We start from the raw sequence: 27935 nt of genomic DNA, 5'->3' as shown, positions 1-27935 counted from the left end.
GAGAGAGCCTTAGAGGGGCCCAAACCATGTGCTACATGAGATTTCAGGGAGAAAGTGACTCTCAACCACAAGGAGTAGAGAGAGAAGAACTGGGATTTGAGTTGGACTTTAATAGATGGATAGGAATCGGAAAAGTGAAGAGAGAGAGGCATGAAGGACGTTCTGAGCCATTTAGGGTATATGCAGAATGGGGGAAGAGATTCATTCACTTGCACTGGAGTATAGAATGTGCGAAACAAAGAAATCAAGCTGGAAAGGTAAGATCAAACTATGAAAGGCCAGGCACAGGTATTTTGGAGGCAGTAGGGAGCCAGTAAAGATTGTTGAGCTTAGAAGCCTGGAGTGATCAGTTCTGTTGATAAGGAAGATGATTCTTGGGATGATTCTTGGCCTAAAGAGTGGTTTGTTGCTTGGTACAGGGGGCAGAGCAGGGTGGAGCAAACTGAGAGTTGTAAGGATGCAAGCCTGGTGGTGATGAGGGCCTCCATTAGGGTGGTGGTGATTACAACAGAGGAGAAGGGAGGGTGTGATATTTTGGAAGTGCTGAGATAGGGGAAGTGAGGAAAAGGGAAGAATCGAGAACAACCCCAAGGCTCCAAAGCACGCTCTTCTCACTCTTCCCCTCATTAAAATTCAAATATCCTCAAGGTCTGGAAAAACAGCTGATTAAGAGGCAGGGAAGCATGGCCTAGTGGTTAGAGAGAGTGAAAGACCTGGAATCAGTAAAACCTAAGTTTAAGTTCTACGTTGAACACTTACTAGTTGTGGGGCCCTGGGCAAATCACTTAGCACCTCTGTCCCTCAGTTTCCCCGTCTCTAATTATGACAGAGCCAAACTCAAGGACTTCTTTAGTTCCCTCCTAATTCTAAATCTATACTCCTATGACTAAACCAATGCACACTGAAGTGTAATCATAATAATAATGATGATAATAAGCCAACATTTATGTGGCACTTTGCAGCTTACAAAGGGCTTTATCTGAGGTGAGCAGGGCCAATGTTATTATCCCCATTTTACAGAGGAAAAGACTGAGATTCAGAGAAGATCCCCACAGGTAGTAAATGGATTGAGTCAGCCTTTAAATCTGGGTTTCCTACTCTATTCACCCCCAGACTTTCTCAGAGTGAATAACCAATAGCTTAATGTGTCAACCCTTTCTAGGGTAGTAGTATTTTAAAAGCGGGGTTCTTTAACCCAATAAACCTTATTAAAGGTCCAAACTCCAGAAGGACATCTTATCTTCATATGTCCTCCAGGCCTGCATAATATTTATTGCATGGATGAATGAATGAATGAACAAATGATGCTGTTATGATAGGGTTCCAGTTAGTGTGGCAGGCTCATGGACCTTCACCCTCTATTTTGGTTTTCTCCTGGGTCTCACCTCAGCACTTCCGGCTGAAGATCATGGTCGCTGATGGACAAGGCAAGAGTTGCCAAGGGACCCTGACAGTGGAGGTTCTGCCCAATCCCTCCAACAAGGTCTCCTTTGGGTAGGAAATCTTCCTCCCTCTGGGTCTAGGGCTGAATCCTACATCCTGGGGAAGACAGAGGAATCTGGCCCCAAGCTGCAGCTCCAGGAGCAGCTTCTCTTTAGCACTTTGCCTTGAGACTGTCCTTACTTTCTTAGGAGCCCCCAGGATCAGTTTCTAGTCTGGGGATTTGGAGGCATGGATGTGGGAGGGAAACATTGTGGTACGATGGAAAAAGTCTTGGTTCTGGAGTTAGAGGCCCTCGGTTCAAATCTTCCTCCTGAAGCTTGTTACCTTGGCTTCTTAACCTCCATAGGGCCATCCGTAAATGGGATGGGAGAAGGGAGAGATTGGACTAGGTGGCCTTAGGGGGCCATTCTAGCTCTAGACTACAATCTTATGACTTCTTCTACCAGAGCTCCAAAGAGGAGGTAGGAAGAAGGCCTTGAACATAGAAGGCAGCTAAAAAAATGTTTATTGTATTTTTAATGGTCTTATTAAGAAAAAGAGACTAACATTTTATTTCATTCCAACAATATTTACTGAGTTCCATTTAACTCCAAACTTCTTAATGATTAGAAATGTCCAAAAGTTGAATGGTCGGGCCCTGGTATTAGTTAGACCTCCCCAGAGGTCTTTAGGGGAATCTAGATGGCCACTCATCAGGGAAGTTGTCTCTGGCTTCCAGCGTAACCCCTCTCTGGTCCATCTTTCACATGGTTGTCTGGGAAATCTTCTCTTGCCTACTGAATGAAGCATAAACTCCTGATCCTGGCATTCTCAACCATTCCAATCTAACTCCAACTCACTCGTCCAGACCTTTCTCATCCTACTCTCTTTCTCCCAGCCCAACTGAACTATTCTGGGTCTCCCATTCTCATTCTCTCCCCTCTGAGGTAGTGCAGAGAGGTAAGAGGGGACTGGGTCTGTGTGACCTTGGGGATCAGTCACAGGATCACACAGCTTTCAACTCCCCTATTTTATGGACGAGGAAACTGAAACCCAAGAAGGTAAGTCTCTTTATTTCTCCGAACCTCTGTCTCCTCCTTGTACAATGGGAGTCATAACACTTGCATAATTCCATCCACAGGGTTATTGCAAATATAAAGTGAGATAAGGCGTATAATGAATACTGTAAGTTACATATAAGTGCCTTTGCTTGTGCTTTCCCAGAATGCCTCAGATGGATTTCTCCTGGCCTCCTCCCCCCATCTCCATTTCCTTATATTAAATCCTTCTCTTCCTTTAAAACTTACATAATATACTATTTCAGGAAGCCTTCCTTGATGTTCCAGGTTAAAGAGATTTCTCCCTTCTCCAATTTCTTATAGCATTCTCCCTGGACTTCCCCTTTACATGCATCCCACTCTCTCTTGTAGCATTGATATTTAAGTCCATATGAATGAATAAATTGAATACCATTTATTAAGCACTTACTCTGTCCACTATGCTACTGTCTTTCAATGCTTATTGAATTGAATGTTGGAGAGGGGATACCTATTCTGACTCTGAGATCTTGTGATCTGTGATTCTGAATGTAGAATGTGTTCAGCTCTGGGCTGGGTCTCAAGGGGCTGCCCAACTATAGCCACCTCTCTCTTTCTCATCTGGTTACTCTGCTCAGGTTGGGGAGGGGGGGCGGCAATGCTAGGGAATAGATCTGTAAATGGGAAAGTATTTAGATTTCTTGGGCATGTAGGATTCAATTCCAGACCTTCAACATCTCTGAAGACCTAGAAGCTGGCAAAGTGGTTGGCCAGGTCCGAGCCAATGGCGACCGTGTTCGATATGAGATCATTGAGCCTATCCCCTGCCCCTTATACTCCATCAGTTCTGGTGAGCCTTCCTGGGTATGGGGAAGATTTGGGGATGGGCCTGGGCAAAGGTGACCAGGACAGGTGGGATGGGGGTGTGCGCTGTGGGCTGGTCCATAGGTTCACTCCTCCCTACCTGCCTTCACAGGGAATGGACAGATACAGACCACAGCTCCTTTCGATCTGGTGCGGAGCCCTGGGGCTGTGGTCACAGAGTTACAAGTGAAGGCATATGATCCATTTCAGCCCTCGATTAGTGACCAGCTCAGTGTCACCATCAATGTGCAGCCCATCAACACCTGGGCCCCTCGCTGCACCCCTGCTTTGCTAGTGTGAGTTGTTAGCAGCCAGACTCTGCCCTTCTGGATGCTTCTACTCATATGTAACCCACACCACCCAGAGCCCACCAAGCCTGGTGCCCAAGATAGCAGAGGCTTCCTGATTGGCTGAAAATGAGCCTATGATTATAGAATAAACCAAGGAACTCAGTCCATGGAGTCCAAAGGTATCCTTCCTAGTCCAGGGGGAGTATGGACGGCCAGGACAGGTTAGGCCTGGGAGGATTGTAGGATAGTTTAGGGCCTCCTAGTCTAGAACTGACATTGTATTTGCATTTCCAATGACTTTTCCTTGTATGGATTTCTGAATTTTTGTATATTGTTTCACTTCTGTATAAATGCTAGAAAACATATTGTTATGGCTGTTGTTTTATTTATCTGTCTGTCTGTCTGTCTATCTATCTGTCTGTCTGTCTGCCTGTCTGCCTACCTGCCTGTCTGTCTGTCTATCTATCTATCTATCTGTCTGTCTGTCTGCCTGTCTGCCTACCTGCCTGTCTGCCTGCCTGCCTGTCTGCCTGTCTGCCTGTCTGTCTATCTGTCTATCTATCTATCTATCTATCTATCTATCTATCTATCTATCTATCATTAGCCAGGGAAGAGAAGGGAAAGGGTATGCTAGCACAGTACCTCACACATAGCAGGACTGTTGATTAACTGATTGACGGGAAAGGGAATTGGAGAACGTAGCAGCGAGAGGAGGGGTATGGGGATAAGTGATTAGAAATGAGGAAGAGAAAAGCCTCTGAACCAAGGAGCCAAGTTTGCTGAGGGACCGGAAAGGTCCTTGAAGAAATGACTGTGTGGATTCAAGGATCAAGGAAATTTTTTAAATTGTGAAATGAAAGCGAAAAGGACTGAAGGAAACATCCCCAAGATGGGCTCTGAGAGGAGCTGGTATGATCAGAAATAGACCGAAGGTCAGGTAGGCCTAAGGCCCAGGGTAGAGGTCTTTCTTATCCTTCAAGGTGTTTGTTTTATGGCCCCTTAAAGGGACTTCCACACAGGACTGGTGCTTAGAGCCTTTCAGAGTAGAATGGAGTTGGGAAATTTTGTTGATACAGGTTCCCTGCTGGTCCTTTCCCTTGGCCTTTGAAATAGCCTTTCCAAACAAACATAAAATGCTAGAGTTGGGAGGGGCCTTGGAGAGCATCCCATCCAACTCATCCTTCCCCTCGCTCCTCATGATGAGAAAACCAAGAACTAGGAAGGTTAAGCAATTCTTCTGTGATCACATAACTGGCCTTCTCTTTCCAAATCAAAGCTTTCCCCAATGTACCAGCACTGTCTTCCCCTTGAATATCCCTCACTTTGATTCTTAACACCAACCCCCACATCTTTCCAACAGCAAACAAGTCCCAGAGACCATTCCCGTGGGCAGCATCCTGATGACTCTGGCCTGCTCTGACCCAGACTCCAGCAGCAGCACCTTTCATTATCAGCTCTGGCACCACAATGAGACCAAGTCAAGCCACAGCTTCCGCCTGCAGGGTCCGGTCCTTCAGGTGCCACCCCAGCCTCACTCCTGACCCAGGGTCTCTCTGGACACCACCAGGAGCGGTCGTCGACCCTGGGAATCCATTTCCAGAATGGGCAGTCCTGGACCTGATACAGCAGCCAAGGGCTAGGATTTCCACCAAGGCTTGGCCCTGTGACTTGCTGTGGGGAGGGTGGAGAGTGGGTGGCTTTATATAAATATATATATAGTACATACATATATGTATATGTATACATACATATATATAATATATATATATATTCCTTACCCTTCCCCAAACACTTTCATATCTATTTGATCCTCACAAGTTTATGTAGTAAGGACAGGAAAGAGAGAGATTATTCCTCCTATTGAACCTCTCTGATATCCTTATTAGGCATTATGAGGTGTTAGAGTTATCTGTGTTTGTATTTTATACTCTAGTGTATGCTTCAAAGAGCCTGGGATGGGGTCTTCTCTAAATCCTGTGTCTCCCCTGCTCCTAGCACAGTGTTCCACACACACGGAGTGCTTAATAATTTTGTTCAATAGATAGATGAGGAAAATGAAGCCTGGATAGATTAAGTCATTCAACAAGGTCACACAATTCAGTTAGACAAACGTTTATTGCAAATCTATGTTCAAGGTTCGGTTCTGTTTATGTTGTGGGTAATACCAATATTTCAGTAGAGAGAAACCTTGATTGGCCTGGGTCCTAGGAACTACCATAGCAGTTAGGAAGCACAGCAGATAATGAGACAGACTTGAAGGCAGGAAGACCCGAGTTCACATCCTCCCTAACACCTCCCAATTCATGTCATTAAACTTTCCCAGCTTCAGTTTTTTCATCTATAAAATGAAGTTAGTAATATCATTGGGTAGTTATGAGAATGAGTTATCACATGTAAAGTATCACATGTAATGTACTATATAAATGTGAGGTATTATTCATTTGATACCCTTCCTCAGTATTGGGGTGACTATTTTTATGGGAATGCCAAAGGGCGAAGGATCTATGGTAAGGGGCGTAGAGGGTGAGTGTTTCCCCTGAGTGCTGCTATGTGAGAAACTCCCCCTCCGCCTTTTTCACCCAGGAGAATCCCTCTGGAACACATTAGCTTCTCCTGAGTTTGGGGTGGCATCAACCCTGTTCATTCAATCAAACCCTAATCAATCCTGTTCAGCGTCTGAGATTCTTTCTCCTCTCTCTCTTCTCTCTTGGCAGGTGAACAGTACACTAGACTATGACTCGTCTGCACCCAACGTCCAGTACAGGGCCACCATCCTGGTGACTGACAGTGGCCAGCCCCCCCAAACCAGTGAGTTCTCTTGGGCCTGGGCTTCGTCCAACTTCCCCCTTTCCTAGGGTTAGAGTCTATCAGGACCCAGTTCTCCTCCCAGCTCCTTCTCTATATCTGACCTCAGGGGCCTAGATTTCTTGTTTCTCGTGTACCGGTGGCCTCAATTTGCCCTGCTGTAACCTCTAATTAGATAGCATCCTGCTTGGTACATACTGCTTCCTTTCAGGAGGACCTCACCTAGCCCCTTAGTCCAGAAACTCCCTGAGGATGGGAACAATGTCTCTCTCTCAAACTCTTGACTCCCAAAAGCCAAGAGCTTTCCCCTTTCTCAGCCTTTAGTTCCTGGAGGCCAGGGACCCCATATCCCCCTCATGCCAGCTGTTACCCAAGGAACAAAGTTTGAATGGAGGCTCCCCAAAAGTAGGTGCCTGGTCTCCTCAATGTAGGTATTTCCTGAGGGGGGGGCTGTCATTCCAGTCTTCCAGTGGCATCTAGGTGCTGCTGCATGCAATGGGAAATTGGGGAAAATAGTCTGAATGAAGCTCCCGGTCTCTTCTTCATCCTCCCACCCCTATCCCCACCACCAGGCAAAGTGCCAGTGCTGGTGACAGTGACACCAGTGAATGAGTATTCTCCGATCTGTCCTGCTCACACATTCCTGGTCAGAGAAGATGCTCCTCATGGTACACTGGTTGGCACCGTCCTTGGCTCAGACCGTGACTATCCACTCAACAGCATTGACTACCACATTTCAGACTCATCAGCCAACTTCTACATTGACCCTCGCAGTGGTACCTACCTTCCACCATAAGCTTAACAAAACTTCCCCTTTTCCCTTAAATTGTAGTTTCTTAACCTGGGCTCCATGAACTCTGTTTTGTTTTGCTTTTAATTTTTAATATTTCCATATATTCTGAGAAGGGACCAATGGGTTTTACTTTGACAAAGGGGTCCAAATATAAACAAGGTTAAGAGCCCCTTTGGGGCATCTCCTACTTTCTCTCATTATTACTGGTCCCTCTTGTGTACCACAGAGAAAGAGGGGAAATATTCCCAATTCTCCAGCACTTTTAGGGCTAAAAAGCACATTCCTCATAAGAATGCTTAGAGGCAGGAAATTTCAGGACGATTATCCCAGGGCTTTGTGAAAATCTTTAATCAATGCTTTCATTCATTATCTCTTTTGCAAATGAAGGAACTGAGGCTTAGAAAGGTTAAGTGATTTATCTCTAATCATACAGCTAGTAAGTGTTGGAGACAGAGCTTAAACCCAAGACTTCAGTTTCTAGAAATGGTGTTTTCTCCATCACACCCCAATGCCTCTGAGACAGAGGGCCTGGGAGAAAAGTTGGACTCGGGCTTGGAATCAGGGTTTGGGAAGTTGAGGAGGACAAACTTCCCTGTCAGGCAAACTCCATCTTCTGGCATCACTGGACTATGAAAAACAGAAGACATATATGCTGGTGATCTTTCTAACTGATCGAGACCAGGACCAGAATCCTACACAACACAAATCTGGTTCCTGCACCATCACCATTGAGGTTCAGGTAAACCATGCCCTGTGTTAGAATCCTGGCCCTAACCTCTCTACCTGGCCAACCTTTGGCAAGTTACTCAACCTCCCTGGGACTCTTTACCTGTAAAATAAGAGAGTTGGACTAGATGGCCTGTAAGGTCACTTCCACTTCTAAATCTATGGTCTTATTCCAATCCTTCCACTTCAGCTGGTGTCCTTTCCTCCTGCTGACCAGCCCCACTGTTCCAACAGGATTCTGGGGAAAATATTTTATAGTCTTGAAGGTGCTCTATGGTACAAATAATCCTCATGCAAATAGAGGGATGAGTTTTCCCCGAGCTCTGGGCTTGGGAGTCCCCCTCACAATATCCCTGACAGATCCCTCCCCCTTGCCCCTTTTTTGGTTAACTTGAAGAAAGGGAGATGTCATTTCCAGAAAGGAGCTAGAACATAGGCTTCGGTGCTCTGAAGCTTTTCCCTCTGAGTCAGAAAGGAGGAATCTGAACCCCCTTCTATCTTGTTGCAGAATGTGAATGACCATGTCCCAGAATGTGAACCCCCATTCCAAGAGCTCACCATCTCTTCTGCCCCAAGCATCAATGCAGAGGTGACAAGGTTGACGTGCTCTGACAGGGACATGCCAGAGCAAGCCCCAGCAGCATTCTCTTTCACCATTGTTGGAGGTCAGGGATGGTCGACTGGGACTGTAAGCCTCTGGACCTGGGTTGAGAGGGATGGTTTTAGAGGCTGAGGAGTACAATGGAACAAAGCTGTTCTGGTGCCTAGGTACCAGGAAATGTTCTGGGTCAAGCAGGAAAGGCATCCTTAAATCAACTTTGAAAGACAAATTCAGTTGCAGGAGAAGACCCCAGGGAGAGGTCTTGTACCTCGAGCCACAAGGTCCCTTGCAGTGAGAAGACCCTAGGACAGTGGCTTCCATGCTGCTGATGGGGAGGCTACTGCTAAGGGCAAATCAGGGCTGGCGTTTCAAGTAGGGTGTGGAAAAGCATTGGGATCTCACCTCAGATGGTTCCTGTGGGCTTTTACCCCAATTAGCTGGTCTTTGTGTGAGCCCCTGATTCTTGCATGTGCAGATTCTATGTTCAAAATCTCAGAGCTAGTGGATAGCCAACACTACCTCTACTAGAGTGCCCCACCCCACAAAGTCATGGTCCCTGGCCCAGCTGGGTGTTGTTGTGCCAGGGGAGGGTAGGCCCATCCCTCAGAGATTTTAACCCGCCCCCTGCCTCAGGAAGAGACATGTTGGGGCCGGGGGAGGTGACAGAGGATAAAGAGAGAGAGGGGGTGGAAAAAAAGTAGAGCTGCAGTCATCTCTCTTAACCCACCCCTCCCCATGCAGCAAGAAATTGCCAACGGTGAGCTTTGACAGACGGTGGGCAGGCCATTAGGTCCCAGGAGAAAGGCATGGTAGAGAGTGTCTGTTGAGAGTGGGAACTTACATTCCAATGGGGAAGGAAGCAAAAAGAAATTTTTTAAAGGAGACAAGAGATGATAAAGTTGACCTCTTTTATGACTTTCCTCAATAGGAAACAGCAATGGAAGGTTCTACATGAGGGACAATATTCTACTCCACAACGTCTTTTCCTTCCAGCCTGATAGGCTCTTGGACCCCCACACTTACGAGCTCCTGGTCCGAGTGGCTGACAAAGGACCTACTCTTCCCCTCTTCAGTACCACAGCCATCGTCATTGTTCATGTGATTCCCTGGATGGCTACCATGCCCACCACCAGCACAAAGCCCCGGATGGTGAGGCTCCCCTCCCCCAATTTGGGGCAGCCCTGAGACTCTCTCTCCTGGTCTCCCTTCTTGCCTTGCCAATTTCCCACAGCCTTGCCTGATCCCTCCTAGGCATGTCCATCTCTGTTTTCAGATTTCCTCACCCACACCCTTGCTAGTGACTAGAATTGAGGACTACTGGGCTCCAGAAGCTTGGTTTGTGGTTGTGTTAACAGTGACTGGAGTTCTTCTATTCACTGTCTTGGGCTGGCTCCTTTGCACATGGCCTGGAAGGTAAGTGCCCTAATCTCACCCATTCTACTAGGTCTCTACATTCAGTATGCTTATGAAAAGGTTGAAACAAGGAGTATAAAAGATGTCATTACAGACATGAGTAATTGTGAAAAGAATTGGGTAGGTCAGAGAATGAGAGAGAGGAATGGCAAGTAGACACCCCAAGTACTTTGTTGTTCTCCTTGGAATATTCAAAGCACCTGTGGAAGTCTTCTAGCATGTAGAGTAATTTTTGGGTAGTTAACTTTTGGAGGACTTATGGAGAGCCATGGACAAGAATCCTACCAAATGAGAAGGTAAGTAGGGGTGGTGAGCTGCCTCTATGGAGGGAGTGCTCATCTTGATGAGATAATGGATATATCAAAGAAAAATTATTGCTTAGGATGTAATGGCTTCAAGCCCCAGGACACTGGAAAGGAGCCATCTGAGAAAGTCTTCTTTGATATCACAAGCCGAATAACTAGTCAAGCCCCTACGTGGGAGCCTTATGCCAGTTACTATTATGGGTGTATTCAAAAGAAACCAGAGCATGGTCTCTGAAGTACAGGGATTTATCATCAAAGGGGGCAGGACATGATAAAGATTTAAGAACATTGATTGAGAACATTCTTTGATGAATCTATGCTCTCACCAATGTGCATGATTCTTTCAATAGAATACATCTTAATCTGTCTTCATGTTCTCCTTCTGCAAAATTTTTGTCTATGTCTTTATGAAGGATCTATCCAAGAGGAAGGTCTTCCTTTGGTTCTTTTAATATTTTCTAGATACCTGTATTCAAGCTGTTTATCTATAATCTCTCTCTCTTTTTTAAAAAGAGTAACCCTTTAAAAATTTTAATTTTGTATTGATATCTTTTATCATATCACCTTCATTTCTGTATATTTCCCTCCTACCTTTCCCACTGAGAGAGCCATCCTTTATAATAGAGAATGAGAAAGAGGAAAAAAAGTCATTAAAACAAACCAATGCATCAACTAAAGCTAAGAGTACATTGAATGTTATCTACCCTTAGTACCCAACCCCTATAAAGAAGAGAGAGAAGTGCGTCTTCTCATTTTTTCTTTTGGTCCAAGTTTCGTCATTATGGTAACACTTGTTGCTGTTTTACTGATTCTTTCCCTTTACATCATATAGTCATTGTGAATTCTGTTTTCCTGCTTCTGCTGGGTTCACTTGACATCAGTTCATAAGTCTTCTGTGCTTCTCTGAATTTTTAACCCTCATCATTCTTTCTTGCACAGTAAATATTCCATTACATGCATGTACCACAATACGCTTATATCCATTCTCCAATCGACAGTCATCGACTTTGTTGTTTCCATATCTTTATTACTACAAAACAACAAAAATGATGTTATTAATATTTTGGTATATATGGGACCTCTCAGTCTTTTTTGACTCCTTGGGGTAAACATCTGGTAGTGGAATTTTGGGGTCAGTCCCTTTTTCAGCATAATTCCAGATTGTTTTCCAGAATGGTTGGACCATCTATTTCTCTTACTCTCAGTATATGACTGTTTCACCTCCTTTTCTAGTCAGAGGTATCTTCTAAAATGCCTTCCTGGCACCTAATGCAGTGCCCTACTTATTGCTTAATGAATGTCTCTTGAATTGAAATTGACTGCCTTTTATACCAATTCTCACGTACAAGTCATCGTTGGTAACATGCTGTGGTCTACTTAACAACAGTCACGCATCCTTCCATTGCCCTTTAGGGCTCCTGACATTTTAATTATTCTGAGATTATGGTTCTTAGAAGCCCATGATTCATAGCATTGCAGCATTCCTGGGAGACTTTTGGCCTTAAATAGTGAGCTTTTGCAGTCTGTTCTCCCTCACTATTTAGGTACTCTGTGCATGAGTATGTTTGTTCATGCTGCCTAAAACCTTTTTGATCATGTTTGTTCTTAAGTCAGGACAGTGCCATCTATGACTCAAGAAATCTAGCAAAGAAAAAAAATGTCAACCAGTACAAATCAGCATGATGCAACCTGAGAACCAGGTTGGATCGTGCTGAAGAGCTCATCACTCAGCACATACCTGAGCCTTTCAGACTATGCTTTTGCACCATTTGTGAATGCTCTGTGCTCCCAGAAGCATAATAGAAGCTATTCACAGGGGCCTGATAACTTGGTATTCTTGGAGAGAAAAGGAGGATGGGAAAAGAAGCTCACCCATCTGGATCTCCTTTCGGGATGGCTCGGAGCATTAAAAAATGTCAAGAATTTCAAGACAGTTTGTTCCTTTGTCGCTGTCTGCTTTCTTGGTCACCCCTCCTCCCTTTCTAAATTAACTGAGTGTATCAAGCTCTGATTAAGATGTTTAGGTCCCTTGGGAAGAAGGCTGATGCAAATTCTCGAAGGCCGGGTCAAGTAGAGAATGAAATGAGCTGGACCTTAGGACTAGAAGCTCAGCTGAGAGGTGAATCTCCGGATCAGACAGGAAAAGTGAAGTGTAAAGAGAGTGAGGTGACCCAGGCTCTGTCCTGTTTCTTAGATCGTGAGGCTGAGATGAACTTCCAGAGGGATGCTTGAGCATTTTGAGCAGCCAACTTTTAAGATTCAGTACTAGCTCTGTGTCATTTGTAAAGAACAGTGAATGTCAGATTGCAGCTCTCAAAAGGGCAGTTTCATCGCTTAGCCGGCCTCAAGGTAACACTCCTTTCAGCTATGAGTCCAGAAGACAAGGAGCAGGCCCTGTCAGCTGGGCTGTACAGCTGTCACCCTATAGAAGCAAGGTCAGGAGCTATGAAAAGAGCAGCTGAAATTCCCATCTCCACCACAAAGAACAAACAAGCAGCTTAGAGAACAGCTGAAGCCAAAATTTCTGTCTGGTATACTTCTAGAGGCAGTGTGGCATAATTCAAAGATGCTTGGAGTCAGATTCTGAGAAGCTGGGTTCAAATCCTGGCTCTCCTATTTACTACCTGGTTAAGTCAGTTCATTTTTTGCTTGGCCTCGTTTCCTCATCAGAAAAGTGTTGGGTTGGATGAGACAGCTTCTAAGGTTCCTCCTAGTTTTAACTCCAATGAACCTCATCTATCTTGTGAATCATTATGTCTCTCTTATCTCTCCCCTAATGGTTTATCTTTCTGCCTTTTCTGTTCTCTATCTTCTTCTTTTTTTCTCTCTCCTTTTTATCCACTTTTATCCAATTCCTTGACCTTTATTAGTCACGCTGCTAGCTTCTGATAGACTCTACAACCAGATGAGAACATAACAAGCTAAAGAATGTGTTTAAACCCTGTGCCACCTTTTTTTGGATTTGGAGATCACAAACCCCAGAGGAGTAGATAAGGATTTGTGGATGGTGTGAAGCAAGGCATTACCATAATGTACACAGAGCTTACCATGAGTCCTGCCACTGGTAGAGAGTCTAATACAGGAAATGAGTCAGAAAAATAATTATGTCTCTGGATAGAGAAAATAGAGTGACAGTAAATAATTCTCTTAGCTGCCGTGGCACATATCAAGCAATCAACAAACATTTATTCAGGACCTACTATGGGCCAGACACCATGCTAAATGCTGGGGATAAAAAAATGAAACAATTTCTTCAAGGAATTTACATCCTATTAGGGATATAACTGTACATATATGTCAGTCAGTCATTCAAATCAGGAAGCATGTATTAAGTGATTACATTATGCTAGCATTAAGGGGGACTGAGAAAGCTTTTTGTAGAAGGTAGGATTTTAGCTGAGATGTGAAGGAGGTCAAGAAAGCCAGGAGGCAGAGATGAGGATCATCTTGACAGTTGAGTGGAAGATAGACTGGTATGAGGAGAGAATTGTAGCAGGGAGACCAAACAAGTCTATTGCAATAGTCCAGATGTGAGGTGATGAAGGCCTGTACCAGGAAGTGTCAGAGGACAGAAGGGGACCTATGTGAAAGATGTTGCAAAGGTAGAATTGACAGTACTTGGCAAAAGAATGGATATGCAGGGTGAGATAGATTGAGGAGTTGAGGATGACACCAGGATCGTGAGCCTGGGTGATTGGAAAGATGGTGCTTCCTATGACAAAAATTGGGAAGAATTCAGAAAGAGGTGAAGGTTTTGGGAAAAAAGATCATGAGCTCAGTTTTTTACATGTTGAGTTTAAGATGTCTATGTGAGATCCCCAATGGGTAGTTGGAGATATGAGACTGGAGGTCAGGAGAAAGTTAGGTCTGGATAAACAGATCTGAAAATCATCTTCATAGAGATGATAATTAAATCCGTGGAAGCTGATGAGATCATCAGTGAAATAGTATGGATGGGGAAGAGCAGAGGATCCAGGACAGAACCCTATGGGTATGACATACTGATAGTTATAGGGCATGACCTAGAAAAAAAAAATCTATCAAAGGAGACTGAGAAAGAGTAATTGGTGAGGCAGAAAGAGAATCAGGAGAATTACAAAAACCAAGAGGGAAGAAAGAACCAAGGAGAAGGGGGTAATCAACTATGCCAAAGATTGCGGAGATGTCAAGAAGGAGAATGGAGAAAAAACCATTAGATTGGCCAAGCAAGAGCTCACTTGAGCTCTCACAAGAGCAGAGTTTCAGTTGAATGATGAGATCAAAAGCAATTTGAGACCTGAGATGAGAGTTGGAGGAAAGGAAGTGGAGGCATTGATTGTAAATGGCTTTCTTAAGGAGTTAAACTGCCAAAGGGAGGAGAACTAGAGGATGGGAGCAGGCTGGGTGAATGAAGAGATTTTTGTTTTGAGGGTGGGGAAGAGACACAGGTGGTTTAAGGAGTAATGAAAAGGTTTGGAAAAGTCACTGTGGTGAGTGGGCTAGGGAATCAATTAAGGAGGTGTAAAAGAATTGTATCACTACTGCAAGGGCCCAGTTGAGACTATGCAACATAAATTTGTATCGGTCCCCCAATTATCACAGTTTTGTGCTTTTCTCCAGTTTCATTCATTACTCAAGGCATTGGATGGTGGGAGTAATCCAAAGGCTTGGCAGGGCATGATTGATGATAGCAAAAGGGGGATAAGGAACTTGAGAGCAGAAGATAGGGTAGAGTTGAACTGGTTCATCAAGAGGTCAAGGTGGGGAAGGGAAGGAAGATGGCTAGTACAGGGGTGATAGCCTGGAAAAGAACTGATAGGTAAAGGGGTTGGAAAGGATAGGGAGAAAAAGAACAGGTTTAGGGGTTGTAAGGCAGATAGAACGATAAGAGATTATTATCTGATTCAAGAATTTCAGGTTTCACGAACATGGTGGTAGAATGCCTAAGGGTGATAGCAAGATCATGGGTCTGACCATCCTTGCAAGTAGCTCAGGTGGAGTAGAAGAGTAGGTCATGGGAAACAAATAAATGAAGGAACTGGGAAGTTAGAGTGTTCGAGGGAGTGTCAAATATATATACATATATGTATATATATGTGTGTATATATATATACACATACATACATATTGAAGTCCCCTAGTATAAGGGGAGGAATTAAAGAGGAGAGAAAGACTGTGAGCCAGGAAAGGAGAGAGTTCTGGAGGTCAGTAGATAACAGCAACCAGAATCTTGCGTGGGTGGTAAATATAGATTGAATCAGCCTCCCCGGAGGAGGAGAGGTTACTGAATAATGATAGAAGAGGTAGAGTCTAGAGAAAGTAACAGGGATCAAGGTATCCTGACCTCCCCACCAAAGCCAGTGAGTTAGTGGGTATGAATGAAAGCACAATCAGTGCCAGAAAGGATGGACGAGGATGCTGTGCCATCAAGAAGAAGCCAGGTCACCGTGAATGTCAGAAGATGGAAGGAGTGAGAGAGGAAACAATTTAAGATGAAAGCAAACTTAACTGTGGACCAGGCATTCCGGAGAGCACAGTGGAAGAGGTGGGTGGATCCGGAGTGGGTTATTGGGGGAGAGGTGGCAGTACAGGAGGAGGAAGTAGAGGACAGGGAGCAAATTTTGTACAATGACAGACAGAGGTTCAGAACCACTGGGATAAGGGGGTATGACGGGGTGGGAGTATGCTTGCCATTGAGTAATGAATCTAGGTAGATTATCAGCAATTGGAAAAAATCCTTTGAGGCAGGGAGGTGATTAGACTGTCCAGGGGCCCCTCTTGATGGTCAACCTTGTGGCAGGAGGTCTACCTCACAAAGGAAGGAGGAGCTAAAGATACAGTCCAACACAGAACTCCAGAATGAGGAAGCCACAAGCAGGCAGGCTGGATAGGAGCTGATGGGGGTGGGGGGGAGGTCAAAGGCAAAGGGCACCGAAGGGCAGGCTGATCTGGGGTTCCCCGGGACAAATGCAGAGGACAAAGGCAGGCTGGAGCTGGATCGGGATGAAGCAGTACTCCCTGGGAAGCCCCAGAGGCAAAAACAGGGGTCACATGTGGCTGGCCACATGAATCAGGGTGAAGCGGTACCCCTGGAGAGTCCCAGAGGCAAAAAACAGAAGCCTCTGTATACATATAAACAGAATAAATATTTACATGTAGAAGGGATAGAGTTGGTCATGATGCCCCAATTAATTTATTTGTTCTGCCTCCAGTCTGATTGTTGAAATCACAGAAGGGGCAAGTAACAAGGCCACGGTGTTAATGTCTATGCCCTGTTACCCCTTTAGGATGTGTGAAATTTTCCCTAATGGAATTTAGTTTGCCATGTAGCTAGCTGAATCTTAGCCATACTCCTAGTGGCCTTTAAAAAGCTAGCTTGTGAGCTCTGGACACAGCCAAGGCCAGAGAGCTTTGTAGAATGTGACCTCTGGTAGTTTAAAGGAGAGCCAGCTATGAGGAAGAACCCAGCTCTTGAGACAGAACCCATGTTGGCCTTTCCCCATGTTCCTCTTCCAGATGGCAGTGAGATTTCTCTCTCCTTTCCACCACCCACTGTTTTACGGCGGGGCTGCTCTCCCCATAGGAGACATTACACCCAACAAGGAACAGGCCCAGGAATTCAAGGGAACAGTCAGTAAAGGCATCTCCACTGGTAGCAGATAAAAGAACTGATTATGAATTCCAGAGAAACTAGCCCTGGGGTATAAGATTTGAGTTGTGGAGATGAGCAGGCCCAGGGAACTTGGCTGAGCCACCTGCCTAGCAGAGACTCTATGCCTAGCATGAAGAGCAGCATGAAGACACCATGAGAAGAAATAGGACATCTGGACTCAGCAGTGCCGCAGATAGGAGTCACTTTGGACATATGTAATCCTTATGTATGTGCATACATATTGCCAGTTTACACTATACATGTGCCCACCCTTCCTATTGACACTATGCGTGTTTGTGGGAGGTATGCTTCAGGTTCATGGGAGCAAAGTTTTGTAGTTATCCTCATCACTATGCCATCTTAGTAAATACCTTTACTTTCAGCTAATTGGGTGTACTGGCTGCCAAAGGTAACCATCATAGTGTGTACATGTATATATGTATATATGTTCCTTTAGGTTCATTCCCCCAACTTGCATTCATACAGACAGTTTGTATACCCAGAGGAGCAGGTGACTGCTTCCTCAAGTTCCAAGATTAACCCTATGGAATAACTCCTAACACTATAGCCATGAGCCTGTGATTCCCATTAACAATCACCTAGTAAATGTGATTAATTCTTTAAAGAAAAAACCCATTTACACAAGGGTTTTCTTTTCCTTTTTCTTTTTCTTCAGTGGTGGAGGCTGGAGGTAGGAGGGAGAGAAAGTAGATTTATGTTCATTTAAAAAAATGATTGAATTTGGTTTTTAAAAAAGACATTTACCTAAATAACACAGCAAGAATAACAGTTATAAAGAACTCCCTATGAAAAGGGGCATCCTCCCTTAAATTCACACAGAGTCTATGGAAGAGGAAGAGTGGGCAGAACGTTAGAGGACTCTGTGAAGCAAATGCGTTGGGCGATTCCCAACCACAGAACAGCAGGGCCAGATACCTTTTCTTTCTGCGGTGAGCTCACTTTGGGGCAAGGCACTAGTGTCAATGATGGGGGTGAGTCACCTTCACAAGCATAAATTGGAGGAGGCACAGTTAGACACCATGAAAAAAGATCTGGGGGTTTTGGTGTGGACTAAAAACTCAATATGAATCAGAGTTTGTGATGTGGCAGCCAAAAAAGCTAATACAATCTTGGAATGCATGAAAAGGGGCATGGCTTCCAGAAACAAGAAGGAGATAGTCCCATTGTGTTCTGTCCCTGTCAGACTTCATCTGGAGTGTTGTGTGGTCAGTTTAAGGATGATGATAAAACTGGAGTGTCCAGTGGAAGACTTACCGGTGTGGTGAAGGCCCATAAATCTATGATGTATGTAAATTGGTTGAAAGAACTAGAAATATTTAGCCTGGAGAAAAGAAGATTCCAAGGGAGAGATGATTGCTGCCTTCAAATGTCTGAAGGGCTGTCTTGTGGAGGAAGGAGGACGTATTCTGTTTGGTCCCAGAGGGCTGAACCAGAAACAATGGGGGAAAGTTTCAAAGGGAAAATAATTAGAACTGTCCAAGAGGAAAATGCGCTACCTCATGAGTTGGTGGATTTCCTCTTTTTTGGATGTCTTCAAGCAGAGGCTGAATGACTACTTACCTGATATTTTATAACAAGGATTCTTTTTGTGGATGAGTTGGACTAGATGGTCACTGAAGTCCCTTTCGATTCTCAAATTATGTGATTTTGAGTCATTCTACTGCTAGGCTATGCTGGCTCCCCACAGAGCAGGAAGTCTTGGGTGGATTGATCCACTTGACAGAGTCAAGCAGGGCTGATCCATACATATAGTTTAGGGATTCTGAACCTGGGATCCATGGACTTCCTGGATAGATTTCAGAGGGTATGTGAACTTGGATAGAAAAAAAAATTCCTATTTATTTTCACTACCTTCTAAATGAAAATTATCATTTCCTTCAATTATTTAAAAATGTTATTCTCAAAGCGGGGGTCCAGAAACTTCACTAGGCTGTGAATGGGCTCTATGACATGCACAAAAAGGTTAAGATCTCCTGATTTAGTTGTTTACGACCCTGGAAAAGGTTCAAGGGAAAAGTCTCTTAAACAAAGCTTGAGTTTCTCCAAAAGGAATTGACAAAGTCCCATCTAGAAAAGATAATCAATGTACAAAGCAGTAGATATCAGATATAGGAAAGCTATTTATTTCATGTGCCACAAAACAAAATACTTGAAACAAAAAAGACTCATAAGTATACATTGACAAATACTTCCTCACTAAGGATGCCGTGACAACATTAGAAATCTGCAAAGTGTGTAAGTGCTGAACTCTCCAGAGAACATTTTGAAGAACAGCACAAAGCAAAGACTGGAGGTCACTGAATTGGATTCTGTTCTGACGACTTGCATGATGCAGCTTTTGCAAGATGATCAGAGTAATTTTCTGGACCTAAGGATGACAGTCTTTGGCATTGCTTTTCAAATTTCCATCAGGGCTTCACAGGGCTCTAGGTGATTTTCTAAGATTATAATTTGCAGAGAAGGTTCTGACTTGCGTTAGTTGAGGGAGTTTCTTCATTATGCCAATAAAATTATCCCTAACCCTATCCCTATCCTTATTTCCTACCCCTATCCCTAATTGTTAGGAATATCTGCCCACCCCAAACTACTGGGCCTAACCCTGCCTCTTTTTGTAACTTCCACTCATTGCTCCTGATTCTGCCCTCGTGGGTCAAATAGAACTGGTGTAATCCCTCTTTCACATGAAAACCCTTCAAATATTTGAACACATACATCAAGTCCCCTCTGAGTCTTCTCCAGGCTAAACAACCCCAGTTCTGTTACCTGCTCTTCATATGGTAAGACTCTTTCCACCATCTAGTTACCTTCTCCTGGACATTCTCTAGGTTATCTATCTATGGCTTTCTTAAACCAAGGAAACTAGAACTAAACACAAAACCCCAAGTAAGATCTGATAAGGACAGAGTAAAAAGGGAGTATGGCTTTCTTATTTCTGGAAGCTAAGTCTCTTTTAATGCAGTCCAAGATTGCATTAGGTTTTTTGGCTGCCAAATCACGTTACTAATTCATGAAAACCTCAGGTCTTTTTCAGACATGCTGCTGTCAATCCATGCTTCCCTTATCCTGAAGTATTCATGAAGTTGATTTTTTTTAACCCAAGTATAAGACAATACATTTATTCTCACTGGATTTTATTTTATATAGATTTAGTTCAGTTTTCTAACCTGTTGAGATCTTCTTGGATCCTGATTCTGTCATTCAGTGCCTCCCCATCCCCTCCCATCTTTGTGTCATATGCAGATTTTGGCAGTGTTTGTTGGTCTTGCATGGCCTGAGGGCAAGTGCGGTGCAAAGTGCGCATGCTTTGTGTTCAGAACCGAGGCTGCAGTGAAGTTGCCAGATGCGACCTGGGCAAGAGCTGCCAGAAACACCTTGGATTCATTACACATTTGATTTTTAATTAATTTTTGGTTGTTGCATGCTCAGAAACCTTTTATTGTTGCCAAATTTTTCACAACTCCGTATGGGTCGTGACCCACAGTTTAACAAGCACTGATTCTAGACCTTACCCAAATCATTAAAATGTTCAACGTAACAGGACCAAGTACAGGGCTCTGAGCTAGTTTACTCAAGACTTTCTGACAGAGTGACATTCAAACCATTGATGGCTATTCTTCTAATCCAGCCATCCAAGAAGTTTTGAATCAATCTAATCGTATTACCATGTATTCCACATTTCTCCATCTTCACAAGAAGAACATGAGATACTTGCTCAAAAGTGTTGCTAAAAGCTAGCTTAAATTATATTTACTGCATTTTCTTCTATCAGCATAGCAACCTTGTCAAAAAAAATTTTAACCTTAATCTTTTAAAAAATTAATCATTTTTATTATTATGAACCTGCTGAAAATCAATAAACATGAACACTTTCTTTTACAAAGAAATCACGACACTATGAATCTCTATTAGATACTTTCTGGGGATTTTTTTTTAGTACATATGAAGCAATACGTTAGTTCCAGTATCACCTTTCTTGCTTATCTGAATCCCCTTCTAAACTTTCTTCTGCTCATTTCTTTGCATTTTAAAAATATTTCATAAACCCTCCTTTCCTTTTTTCTTTTCTTTCTTTCTTTTTTTGATATCACTATCACTACCCCCTCCACTTCCTTACACATATTTCCCTCCCCCAAAAAACCCTCCCTTGTAAAAAATGAATATAGTCAAGAAAAACAGATACACTACATGAACAATGTCTCTTGATGTCTATCTCGTTCTGTGCCTCGAGTTCATCACCTTCTTTGTCAAAAAGTGGGGAGCGTGATGCATCATCACTTTTTAGTGATAGGTCATTGCATTGCTCATAGCTCTTAATTCTTTCGATATTGTTTTCCTATTGTCCTCGTATTGTAATGGGGAACTGGTCAGCAGTTAAAATGTGCAGTCCCCACTGGGGGTGGGGTCTTGCTTTTGCTGGAAAACAGATATTTACTATGAATATATAGCAAGAAAGGAAATACATTTTCCCCAACACCTGGGGTTATACTCTCCTTTGTACTACCTTGGTCCCTAGGGAGACTGGCTACAGTTTCTACAGAGCATTTGTCCCATCAAATTCACTTCCAAATGTCACATGGCTGATAGATGGATGAATTGCATTTCTGCTACTGCTGGACTGGGTCAGGCAAGTCACCTGAGAGTTTGACCTTTAAGTCAGACTTTTACCAAACCCCAGAATGAACTCAGATCCTGGCCTTCTGGATGGCTCACTCCTGACTTTTTGAAGCTCACAAAATTGTAGCCATCTTCAATTGCTTTTACAACCTCATTTGAACTCATGCAGAGAAACATGAGGAAGAAAGATACTTACTTTTTTACCTTTTGAATGCACACCCAGTGGGGCTCAGAAGTCAATCGAAAAGGCTCCTCCTTTTGTGTTGTGATCAGACCGGAAATAATAACTACACACACATACTCAAGTCCACATGGAGATTGAGTCTGCCACCTCTGCATCCTCATTAGGACTGGGCTTATTGGTCAGTCCACTTTGTTACACTGTAAATTATTCTGATTTTGCTCACTTTACTTCACATCAGTTCATAACAGCCTCACAGGTTTCTTGGAATCTTTCCCTTTCTTCATATCTTATGGTATAATAATATTAAATTACAGTCATATACAATAGTTTGTTTAGCCATTTCCAGTTTATGGACATCCCCTTTGCTGTCAGTTCTTTGCTATAACAAAAAAGTGTTGCACATAGGACCTTCCCCTCTTTCTTTGATCTACATAGGGAAGATATCCAATTGTGGTGTCATTGAGTTCAAAGGCAGTTACAGTTTAATGACTTTTTGGGTAGAGTTTCAAATTACTTTCCAGAATGATCACATCGATTCACAGCTCTGCCAGCAGAGCATTTGTATGTCTATCCTTCCACAGCCCCTTCAACAATTTCCATTTTCCTTTCTTGGGGGCCATCTTTTCCAATCTGATGGACGTGAGATAGGATCTCAGAGTGGTTTTAATTTTCATTTCTCTTTCTATTGATTTAGAGCATTTAAAAATATGATTGTTGATGGTTTGTGGTTCCTCTCAAAACTGCTTCTTCATATCCTTTGACCATTTCTTTCTTGGAGAATGGCTCTTGGTCTTGTCAGTTGATTATATATCAATTTCTATCTATCTTGGATATCAAACCGTTATGAGGGAAATAAATATGCTGCAATTATTAGGTAATTATTTTCCTTCTAACTATATTGATTTTGTTTGTGTAGAAACTTGTTAATTTTATTCAATCAATAGCACCTAGTTTTATCAACTGTGATCTACTCTGTCCGCTGTTTGGTCAAGAAGTCTTTTCCTATTTATAGTTGTGATGAACTTTTATATCTAGGTCATATATCCATTTGGAGTTTATGGTATGGTGTGACACATTGGCCTGATCCTAATTTTTTCCAAACTACTTTTTTGTTTACCTAGTAGTTTTGTCAAATAAGCCTTAACCCCTAGTGTTTTAAATTCTTGGGTTTATCTAACACTATGCTGCTATGATCAATCGCATCTGGATCTTGTATACCTAATCTATTTTACTGATCAACTTTTGTATTTTTTAATAACTACTCGATAAGTTTTTACAAGTATTGCCTTATAGTCTAGTTTTCAATCTGGTACAGCTAGGCCCACTTCTTTCCCACTTTAAAAATGATCTAACTTGAGGCCCTTACTTAACCTTCTTCCAGATGAATTTTGTTATGACTTCTTTTTTAGTTTTATAAAGTAAAACTTGGTTAATTTGATTAGTATGAATTAATTTAGGTAGTATTATCATTTGTATTATATTATCACAGCCCAACCATGAGGAATTAATATCTCTCTAGTCATTTAGGTCTATATTTCTATAAAGTGTTTTATAGTTATATTCATATAATTTCTGTATGTGTCTTTATAGGTGGACTCCCAGATATTACATTCTGCAATTATATTGAAAGAAAATTCTTTTTCTGTCTTTACCTCTTGAGTTTTGTTAGTAACATAAAGAAGCATTTTTTATTTTATATTTTACTACTTGACCAAAGCTATTGTTCCGATTAATTTTTAGTTGCATTTTTAATGCTCTTAAATCAGAGGTGTCAAACTTTCCTAACTCATAGTATTTCCTCATTGTGTTTGGTATTTTCTTCTTTTTACTCATATTTGCCCTGTGAAGGCCCAGTGTTCACAGACGTCAAGTCCATTTATTAGACTTCCCTGAGTGATCCCTCTCATAGCCTCCAGTGGCTTCTGGCAGTCTTTTTGAGCAGTTCCTTTTGGTTTTCCAATCGTTGCTCTGTTTAGGGCCCTTGTCAATATTTCTTGGGGTGGGTACAGATGAGTTGGGTTGCTCTACAGCCTTCACTGTGTCCATCAGGTGGTGTTTCAAGTTAAAGGCTGGGGACGCTGGTCCTTTGTCACCTGACTGCTATTCTGGGATGAATGTGGGTGGAGGCAGCTGATTTTAGAGGGCATCAGAAGAGGAAGAGAATCCACTGGGCCTTATTCGCATTGTCACTGGCTCCTCTGGGCTGGTTGAGAAGAGATATAGGAAGAGAGTGTGCTGGCCTCTGGCTCTTCTGGGCTGGGTATGGGTCAGGAAGCCTGGGATCATCTGTTCTTGATAAGCCATGCTGGCTTATGGTAATCACCACATCCCTTTCTAAAAGTTTACCAGCACCTCTATAATGATCCATTCCAGAATTTCTCAAGAATTGAAATCAAGTTGACTAGCCTATAGTTTGCAGCTTCTGTTTTTTTTCTTTTTCTGAAAACCAGGACATTTGCCCTTCTCCAATCTTGTGCTACCTTTTCCATTTTTTTTCCAAGTTCTTCTGGTACCTGGAGATATAGTTCATCTGGGACAGGTGTCTTGAATTATTTAAGGGCAACCATGTCATGCTTTTATTTCATTTTGCTATTACCTAGCTTTATTTCCTTCTTCCATATATTTCTTTTTTCCCTTTAAGTTGGTTGGTTTCCTGTTTATCCACGTTTGTCTCTTCAGACATCCTATTTTTCCACCTCATTGGACTTGTTCCCCTTTTTGTCTTCAGAATTTATTCTTGAGTATCTCCCTTTCCTCCTTCTCTGACTTCAACTGTAGAATTTTCATATCTTCCTTTCCCTCAGCATTGAGCCCAGGGGCTGTGCGCACAGTAGATGCTCAGGAAATGTCTACTGGATGGATGGACACAGCATCTTGGTATAAGATTCTTTCTCTGCCTACCTCATCTAGCATCACCCAACAGGCACTGAAAATAGTTCTTTAAGTATTATGGCCCCTTATTCCATTTAGAGGCCCTTATTATAATAAGGAGTGGCAACAAAATTCAACCTTTAATAGATTGTGGGTTCAGTGGGTCATTTTTTACCCAAATTACTTATCCCCATATCAAGTGTGATGCTCTAACATGTCATCATGAAAGAGAGTATGGGGTAATAGGCAGAGTAGAAATTCCTCTAGGCAGGGTAGCATCTACACTCCACTTACTTATCCTCAATACTTCTTCCTTTTATTCTAGGATGGCTCTAAGCCAGCAAACACATGGACCATCCTCCCAGACTCTGTTGTTAGACAGGTAAAGTAGCAACTTCCTTTTCCCTTTTCTCCCTGGGTTTCACAGGATTTTGCTCATCCTCACTCAATTGCCTTACCTTTCAAAGCCAGTTGCTGGGGTCTGAAAGCTACTCTATGGCACAAGCAACCTGCTCTGCTGAGGCTCCTGCCCTATTAAAAACCATTTTACCAGAGGTTTCAAGATCACTAATGTTAAAGTCCCTGAAGACATCTTCCAGCTCTTCCTTTACTTTTCTCTTTCACCTAGCACCAGGAGAAATGAAAATTCTGCTGGTGAGCTAAGAAAAAAGAAGAATGAAGAAGCTAGCAGCAACCTAAATCTGGTACTGCTAAGCCTGTTCCAATCAATGGGGTTTGAGAGGAAGGGAAGTGGGTATAAGATGAACATTTATTAAGCACCTACTATGTGCCAGGCCCTAGGCTAAGCACTTTATAAATATTATCTCAAAGGGCACTTCCACTATTGACCGCTGGCACCAGAGCTGTCTCCAAGATATCACTACTATTTGATTGTCCCTTCTTCTCCACAAATTCCCCATCTCTTGTTTACTTCAAAATTCAGTCTATGCTACCTTCTACGCATGTAGCCTACCTCTTCCACCCAGTCACCTTGTATTTCTTTGGTATATAATTTTGTGTGTACTTACAAACGTATATAAGGGGCATAATAGATAGCGTGCAAAGCCTGGAGTCAGGAAGACTCATCTTCCTGAGTTCAAATCTGGCCTGAGACATTTACTGGCTGTGTGACCCTGGGCAAGTCACTTAACCCTGTTTGCCTCAATCTCTTCATCTATAGAATAAACTGGAGAAGGAAATAGCAAGCCATTCCGCATCTTTGCTAAGAAAACCCCAAATGGGGTCACAATGACTGAGTTTGACATGACTGAAAACCAACTGAACAAACATATGTACATATTGACTTCCCCATGATTCAAATATAAGCTCCTTGAGAGCAGGGACTTTTTTTTTGTCCTTGTATCTGCAATACCTAGAATGTTACTTGGTAGACTGTTATTGTTCAGTCATTCATGACCCTGCGGACCATAGGATGCCAACACTGATCATGGGATTTTCTTGGCAAAGATACTGGGATGGTTTGGCATTTCTTTCTCCAGTAGACTAAGGTAAACAAAAGTTGAGTGACTTGCCCAGGGTCACACAGTTAGTAAGCGTCTGAGGCTGGATTTGAACTCAGGTCTTCCTGACTCCAGGCTCAGAGCTCCACCTGGTAGACAGCAGGTGCTTAATAAATGTGTGTTGCTTGATTGATGGCTAAGAGCTCTAAATCAGGGAGCTAGCCATATCTAGTACCTTCGGCTAGAATAAACAAAGGGCATAGCAGTTCTGGATATTAGAACTAGATGCTGATTTGGGTGTGTGTGCAGGCGGGGTGACTGCTAAGTGCTTCTCTCTCATTTCATTTTTCTTTTCCACTGAGCAGCAGCAGTTTGATGGCAGAGCCCAGGACCCTGGTGAGTTCTCTACTTTCTGCGCTGTACTTACTTTCACCTTAGCCCCTTCTGCAAATAAAGGGATATACTGTCACAGAATCCAGTTTGGAACAACAGTCATCACTGCCCCCATGACCCTTTAGGAAAAAGTAAGGCTTCCTTGGCCAGACTCCCTATGCTCTGACACCCCGACATTGATGTCCCTTTGCTTTAAGCTTATTCATACTTTTTCTTTTGGCCTAGACTGAAAGCAATTCAGGACTTACAGGGCCACCCCAACCCCTCTGCTTCTCTAGCCTTCTTCTTCTACCCCCTTCTTTTTTCCCCTGATCTCTCTCTCTCTCTCTCTCTCTCTCTCTCTCTCTCTCTCTCTCTCTCCCCCTCTTAGATTTTTAATTCTTTTTTTTTCAGTTCCAAATTCTTTCCTTCCCTTTTCCCTTCCCCCCACCCCAACTGAAAAGGCAAGAAAAACAAAACCCATTACAAATATACAAAGTATAGTCATGGAAAACAAATTTCTGCATTAGCCATGACCATGAGAAAGAGACAGATAGAGAGACAGAGACAGAGATAGAGATAGAGTGTCAGAGAGAGAGAGAGAGAGAGAGAGAGAGAGAGAGAATATGCTTCCATCTTCATTCTGAGTCCATCAGTTCTCTATCTGGAGGTGGATAGTCTGTTTCATCATGAGTCCTTTGGAATTATGGTGGGTCATTGCATTGATCAGAATTTACTCAGATCAGAGTCCTTCAGTTTATATCATAAATATCTTTACAATATTTTTGTTACTATGTAGAATATTCTCCGGGTTCTGTTCACTTCACTCTGTATCAGTTCATACAAATCTTCCTAGTTTTTCTGAAACCATCCGCTTCTTATTTCTTATAGCACAATAATATGCCATCACATTATATGCCATAACTTGTTCAACCATTACCCAATTGATGGGCCTCCCCTCAGTTTCCAATCCTTTGCCACAACAAAAAGAGCTGCTATAAATATTTTTGTACATATGAGTCCTTTCCCTCTTTTTTTGATTTCTTTGGTATATGGAGCTGGTAGTGGTATTACTGGGTCAAAGAATATGTACAATTTAATAGCTTTTGGGGGCATAGTACCAAATTCTCTAGCCTTCCCTGGTGAGAATTGCCTTATGTCTTGGGACTGCCTTTTGTAGCTAGATGAAAATGGCTGGCCATATGCTACTTCCATTACACACCCTAAGATCCTGCTTGGACCTGCCAGGGTGAAGTCATATAGAGCTCACTGCTTTTCACATCTAGTTACAGGCAGAGATTACCTCTTCAGCAGCAGCACAGGAGCACGGCGTTGGCTCTGAGACCAATCTGAACAGCACGGGCAAGAGCTGTTTTAAGAAATTAGTAGCTGTACTTTTTTGGAAATGGGTGAGATACATAAAAGGGATCCAGGCTGACTCATTTCCCTGCTGGTGTCATACGCTGCTGACTCCCTACTTCCCCCCAGCCCCTCCCTTCCTCTTCTCCTATCACCACAGACCCTAA

General features: G+C 42.9%; 1 protein-coding gene across 1 annotated transcript in view; it reads left to right on the top strand.

The window, feature by feature from the left end:
• CDHR4 (cadherin related family member 4) overlaps positions 1–27935 on the top strand; it is a 35144-nt gene extending 7209 nt beyond the window's left edge. The window contains 14 exon segments of the mRNA XM_036737515.1: positions 1391–1494; positions 3173–3309; positions 3436–3619; positions 4974–5130; positions 6328–6421; positions 6991–7194; positions 7811–7950; positions 8446–8602; positions 9467–9687; positions 9812–9951; positions 24903–24959; positions 25206–25331; positions 26403–26433; positions 27696–27935. Of these exon segments, the coding sequence (XP_036593410.1) occupies positions 1391–1494; positions 3173–3309; positions 3436–3619; positions 4974–5130; positions 6328–6421; positions 6991–7194; positions 7811–7950; positions 8446–8602; positions 9467–9687; positions 9812–9951; positions 24903–24959; positions 25206–25331; positions 26403–26433; positions 27696–27935 (1992 nt within the window).

This window comes from Trichosurus vulpecula, chromosome 9, assembly GCF_011100635.1.
Source record: "Trichosurus vulpecula isolate mTriVul1 chromosome 9, mTriVul1.pri, whole genome shotgun sequence".
Classification (NCBI taxonomy): domain Eukaryota; kingdom Metazoa; phylum Chordata; class Mammalia; order Diprotodontia; family Phalangeridae; genus Trichosurus; species Trichosurus vulpecula.
The sequence above is the reverse complement of the archived record's forward strand: the minus strand, read 5'-3'. Positions and strand labels throughout refer to the sequence as shown.